The sequence below is a fragment of the Nicotiana tomentosiformis genome, chromosome 7 (genome assembly GCF_000390325.3).
Source record: "Nicotiana tomentosiformis chromosome 7, ASM39032v3, whole genome shotgun sequence".
NCBI classification, from domain to species: domain Eukaryota; kingdom Viridiplantae; phylum Streptophyta; class Magnoliopsida; order Solanales; family Solanaceae; genus Nicotiana; species Nicotiana tomentosiformis.
In genome coordinates this window covers 129,530,943-129,536,852 of record NC_090818.1, presented here as the reverse complement: position 1 = coordinate 129,536,852, position 5,910 = coordinate 129,530,943, and the positions used below count along the sequence as shown (strand labels likewise).

The 5,910-nt window shown below is 31.1% G+C and overlaps 1 protein-coding gene across 1 annotated transcript; it reads right to left on the bottom strand.

Moving 5' to 3' along the window:
* LOC104101125 (alpha carbonic anhydrase 1, chloroplastic) lies at positions 1-5,403 on the bottom strand. Its single transcript, XM_018772413.3, has 7 exons — positions 5,384-5,403; positions 5,164-5,285; positions 3,054-3,274; positions 2,573-2,679; positions 2,003-2,105; positions 1,550-1,729; positions 1-239 (listed from the first exon to the last, which is right to left on the bottom strand). The coding sequence occupies exons 2-7, from the start codon at positions 5,243-5,245 to the stop codon at positions 102-104; spliced, it is 831 nt and encodes a 276-aa protein (XP_018627929.1). The 5' UTR covers positions 5,246-5,285; positions 5,384-5,403; the 3' UTR covers positions 1-101.
* Between the last annotated feature and the right edge of the window lie 507 nt (positions 5,404-5,910).

Sequence of the window (5,910 nt, the reverse complement as noted above, 5' to 3'; positions counted from 1 at the left end):
TTTAGATAGAGAACTTAATTAACGAGCTTTTCATCGGGGGAATATATATAGAGAGAGATACATATATAAAATTATTGTTTCCCCTAGACATATAAAAAAAACTAATTAACATTTCCTTGGACTTCATACATCTGAATTTGCCTTCCATTCAAGGGCTGTACTGGTCTAGCATTTCTCTTGCACCTCGAATCCAATGGAGCTCTCAAAGCTTCTACTTGCTCTCTTGATATTGATCTCACCTGCATTCACATTTTTTCCATCATTACATGAATACATTATTAGTGTAAATTAATTTGACAATGTGCACATGTAATTATTAAAAATTAGTTCTTCTTAACAACATCGGAAACAATCTCTCTGCCTTCCCAGGGTAGGGGTAAGACTGCGTACATCATACCCTCCACAGACCCAGTTGTGGGATTATACTGGGCGGTGGTTGATTGGTTAGTTCTTCTTAACTACGAACTATCTAGCTGTTCTTAATAACAACATACTCAGTGTGATTACAGAAGTAGGGTTTGGGAAGGATGGGGTATATGTAGATCTTACCCTTACTTCATATAAGATAGAAGAGTTGTTTCCGATAGCCTATCTACCTTACACAATCTCATTAAAATGTAATTGTGTATTCTTACCTATAAAACTGTAACATGTTCAACCATCATGCCATTTCCTTGTGGTCTTGGTTCAACATTTTTCAATCAGTCCATATTTGATCTTATTCACTAATTCGGGTATGTTAAAAATAGCCATTTTTTATTCTTGTAATCATAAAATAGTCAGAGATTCAAAAGTTATTGAAAAACGGTCAATTTCTGAAATCCCATAAAAGTGTTACGGATTTCGAAAATCAGGACATTATCTTGAACTTTTTACTTGTTTAAGCTCGAAATTCATGACACTATCATGGTATTTCCGAATTAAAAGTGGCTACTTTTCAACCAATTTTTGGACACCGGCTATGTTAATAATCGGTTCTAAAAGTGGCTAGCCCGTACAATCAGGCGTAAGATGTAGGGGCGGATCCAACGCATTACGTACGGGTTCACCAGAACATAATAGTTTTTGCTCATACTTATATATATATATATATATATATATATATATATATATATATATATATATATATACATATTAGACTACAGTGGCGGATCCAAGATTTTGTGCAAGCGGGTTCAATCTTAAAAATACATAACTTTAGTCGTAAAATAATAATTGTCAAGTGGGTTCAAATAAAATATTTTTACAAAATTTATGCTGCTTTAATCGTAATTTATTCATATACACAGTATTATTTTTTGGTGAAGCGGGTTCAGCTGCACCACGTGCGTCCGCTACTGTTAAATTATATTTGAACCTAATTATCATTGTATATTAACTTGAGATCATTGTAAGTACCATATATAAACTTTAAATTCTAAATCTGTCTCTGCTAAGACGTGACACAATAATAACTTTGCTCATGTTACTAATTATTTACACTAACAAATGAAGCTCCAGTCTTTCAAGAAATAAAAAGAGAAAGGAAAATGTAGAAAGATAACTATACCTTGCCAAGGATGTGCCAAGAGACATTTTCAGAGCATGGAGGAGTAGTTAAAGAACCAGTATATGAGTAATATTTGTGTGTGTGTTTCCTTATTTCATGTGTGTCTATACTTCCCAGCTGAATCTGTGTTTCTTTCTGTGATGCCACGTCCCTTGCCAGCTCATTCAGTTTGTTTTGAAGCTAAACATAAATAGAAACAAACTCAACATATTAATCTTTTCTTTTTATTGTTTCCAATAGCATATATATTATTATGTATTTAAATATTTTAAACCATTAATTATTATGACTTATAATACTTTTAACATAATTTTTACTATGTAAATTTTATTTCAAAAAATTTAACAATCCTGCATTCAAATAATAGTAGTCAAAATTATAAAATTTAAATCTCGAAAAATAAAAAGTATCACATAAATTAAAACAAATGAAATATTATATATGTTGTAGTACCTTGGTCATTAGGGGATCAGGATGGCCAATATGGAAGAGGGTTGCCAATACTGCTATACTATTATCTTCAGCAAAATGAACTAGATGAAGCTCCGCAGCATATCTGTAAAAACAATTTAACCTATTATTAAGATATATACTTCAGTCGACATATAATACTCCTTGAATTGCTATTGCACACACAAGACATCAAGCATCTTATTTTTTATATTTTATAAATTTAATTAGTGGTGTCGAGCCGTTTGACCTATAGGTCATAGGTTCGGGCCGTGTAAGCAGTCACTAATGCTTACATTATGGTAGACTGTCTACATTACATTCTTTGGGTGCGGGAGCGGTGATCCTTCTCTGGACCCTTTAATTAGTGGTGTCAAGGTCAAATTGTATGCGCCTTGACTATTCTACCGAATATTTACTACCTTTCACTAGTATATATATCGGATAACTCTGTCCACACTCAATTTTTTTATCTTGATTGGGATTTTAACACCAATTTTCCAAATTTTTAACCACTTCATTAATCGTGAGGCCACACTCTTAATGCTTAATAACAAGAGAAAAAGTGCCTACTGAATCCCATCAAGTCGGTGTTCGGAAGGAGAATGCCAGTGCATTTGCTTCAAGTTGTAAGTTTTACCATCCACAACCAAAGTTCCTGCATTTTCCCCATATTTTATCTGCAACCATTGGTATCAATATCAGTCTCATGAGAAATTAATAATAATGGAAAAAATTATCATGTCAATTATCCTAATAAGCACAAAAGATCAATGATAGAAATAAAAATAAAGAAAAACTAAAGAACATAGGGAAAAAAGTTCAAGGAAAAGAAGGGTAATTTCCTAATGAGACCTAAAAAAATGAACAAAAAGAAAAACAAGTTTCCTTTTTTGTTAGAGAAAAAGTGCTTTTAAATACTTATTTTTAAGCTAAAATGACAAAAACAAGGCAAAAGCCAAAAGTTAAAATTTCTAACTTATGGCTTAAAAGTTATTTTGTCTTAAAAGTAATTTAAAATAAGGTTGTGCAAACAGGCTATTAGAAAACTAACCCCAACATTATAGCCATTATCAACCAAAGTAGCAACTTCAGAATGATTATATTGCATAATCAAGGGCTTCAAATTTTTGTTAATAACAAGATTAGCACTGTCAATATTTATTGGGGACTGAGATTTGCCAGTTGAGCAGGCCGAAAATGTTGGGTTCAACCTTCCCCAATTATTTGGGCCTATTGGGCCTGTGTAACCAAAATTGATTCTCAAAGCATCACCTAACCAAAAAAGAAAATTGTGTAAATTAATTAATACTAGAAGATTGCGCGACGGAAATGTTAAAAATAAAGCTCATATATTCTACGCAAAATACTAGTCCTTCATCTTAATTTATGTGACATTGTTCGGATTTCGAGAATCAAACGAGTTTTTCATTGACCGTGAGCTTTTTCATATGATTTTTAAATATTTTTTGAATTGTTAAGTATTGTAACTTATAGTACTTATTACGTAGTTTTCAAATATGTAAATTTTATTTTAAAATATTTAAAGATTCTATGTCCGCATTCACAGTCAGAATTAAAAAGTTTAACTATCGAAAACCAAATTGTATCATATAAATTGGGACGACAGAGGGAGTAATTATGAAGAAATCAATAATCTTAATAGACCATGGTAGATTAATTATCAAAGAATGAGTATATATCAAAGATAAGGTGTCATTTAATTATTTTTCAAGAATTGATTGGCCTTCATCTAAATTATGTACAATTCTTGGGGTCGCAGTATAAATGTTTTTGTCTAAATATTCTAAATATACAAGCAAAATTCTGTTATGGTAGAGGACAAAAACCTAAAGCAACGCTTTAGACAACTATGTCGTTTTGTTCTTTTAAAAGCATATCCTCATCACAAATTCGTCAAAGATTTTTCAACGATTAAAGCAAATAATAATTTCCGAATAGGATGGTTTTATTACGTGTACTTCACTAATCTTTACTAAAATTTTAACAATACGGGAAATAGAAAGAAAAACAATCCTCAAGAAAATTAAGCACTTTATTTGATACTTTACTAGTTTAATAAAGCGGGGAAAAAACCCATTTTTATGAAGAATATATCCTACAAACTCTTTCTCCCTTGCTATCTCCTGAGTATTAAGAGTATCACTGTTAGCCTGTTTGATCAAGTTTCTCCAACGCCAAAACTAAAAAAATATTTTTTTATTTTTAAGTTGAAGTATTTGTCTAAGTTTTTAAAAGAAAAAAAGTGTTTTTGATTAGAAGTAGAAGCAATTTTGGAGAAGCAGAAAAAGTAGCTGCTCCCCAAAAGCATTTTTTGAAAAACACTTTTGAGAAAAATACACTTAGAAGCATTTTTAAAAAGTTTGGCCAAATACACAATTGATACTCAGAAATACTTTTCAAATTAACTAGTCAACAAATTATTTCTCATCAAAAATACTTTTGAGAAAAAACACTTCTCAAAATAAATTGATTTTAGAAGTTTGGCCAAACGGGTTATATATATATATATATATATATATATATATATATATCAAAAAGTGCAGTAAGACTTCTGTTTAGGAGCCGAGCTACATAGTCGTAAAGGGATTCAATTGAACCTTTTTTTACTTCAAAATTGTGCAAATATATAGGGCAAAAATGAATCTTTCTATGCATACAGATTGTTGAATACATAAGAAAAACTTTTAGTGTAATGATAATACATGTGGTTCAAAAATCAGTTTAAGTCAGAGTTCTGAAACTTTTAGTGAAGTGTATATTCTGGAGAGAAGACATGCATGCATATTGCATAAAGGGTTCAAGGAAGCACACATGAAAACCATCAAATATTAAAAACACAGAATACATTAAACGCCTCAAAAACTTGTCAAAAACTTTGATTTAAATACTTTAACTAAGGACCTGACCTATTGAACATTTCATCTACTACAACAACAACAATAATATACTGTAGTACGATCTGGAAAAGGTATGCGGACCTTATTTTTATCTGGTGGAGTTAAAGAGACTATTTCCGATATACTCTCGACTCAAAAAAATATATTTTAAAGTAGGATTAAAAAAGTGGCCATGTTGAAAGAAGTACAGTGAACTCTTATAGTAATATTTTTCTCTTCAAGAAAGAAGTACAGTGGACTTACCAGATGCAGTAGAGAATAGATTGAGCAGAAGAATTGCACATATATTGACCACCCAAACTAAAATTCCACCAACAGCAGCCATTGCTAATACAAAATTAAAAGACTTCTCTAAGATCAATTTCCTGAAAACCCAAAAACGAAGAATTTGAATGAAAAACCAAATCAAGAAAATTTTGTATGATTAAAGAGTTTTTTTGTAAGTTTCAAAGTGATTGCTTACAGAGTATGTCTGAGGCAGAGATAACTCAATGTCTGTCCTTATTTATAAGCTCTACACAAACCTTTTACTATATCAGTAGTAGCCCATTATTTGCTTTTGCCTTTTTTGGTTTGGAAATTCTTTTGTTTTTATTGAGGATATTATATTTCAACAAGTAAAAGCTTGACCTATTTTAACAAGTCATTTTAGAGTAGAATTTCTTGGATTATATCTTATCTCACTTTCGAAAACAACCTATCTGCCTTTATTGGGTAGGGTTAATGCTGCGTATACACTATTCTCCCAGACCCGTGGGTTTGCTGTTGTACTTGTATATGTTATCTGACTTAAATTACTTCATTTTTATCACCATTAACTAATTACATGATTATAGTTCGTTTCCTTCATCTCCTTCAACTAATAATAAATAAATAAATAATATGAAAAATCTTGGCGTAGCATGCAACATGGGCGAAGCTAGAAGACGGAAAGAGTTTCATCTGAAATCACTTTTTCGTAAAATTAGATGGTGTATATAAGGTCAAATC

Coding starts and splice junctions, on each gene's coding strand:
- LOC104101125 (XM_018772413.3), bottom strand. CDS start 5,245: ATGGCTGCTGTTGGTGGAATTTTAGTTTGGGTGGTCAATATATGTGCA. Junction 2,106..2,572: donor CACCGACTTGATGGGATTCA/GTAGGCACTTTT, acceptor TTGTTTTTACAG/ATATGCTGCGGAGCTTCATC. Junction 1,730..2,002: donor CTGATCCCCTAATGACCAAG/GTACTACAACAT, acceptor ATTTATGTTTAG/CTTCAAAACAAACTGAATGA.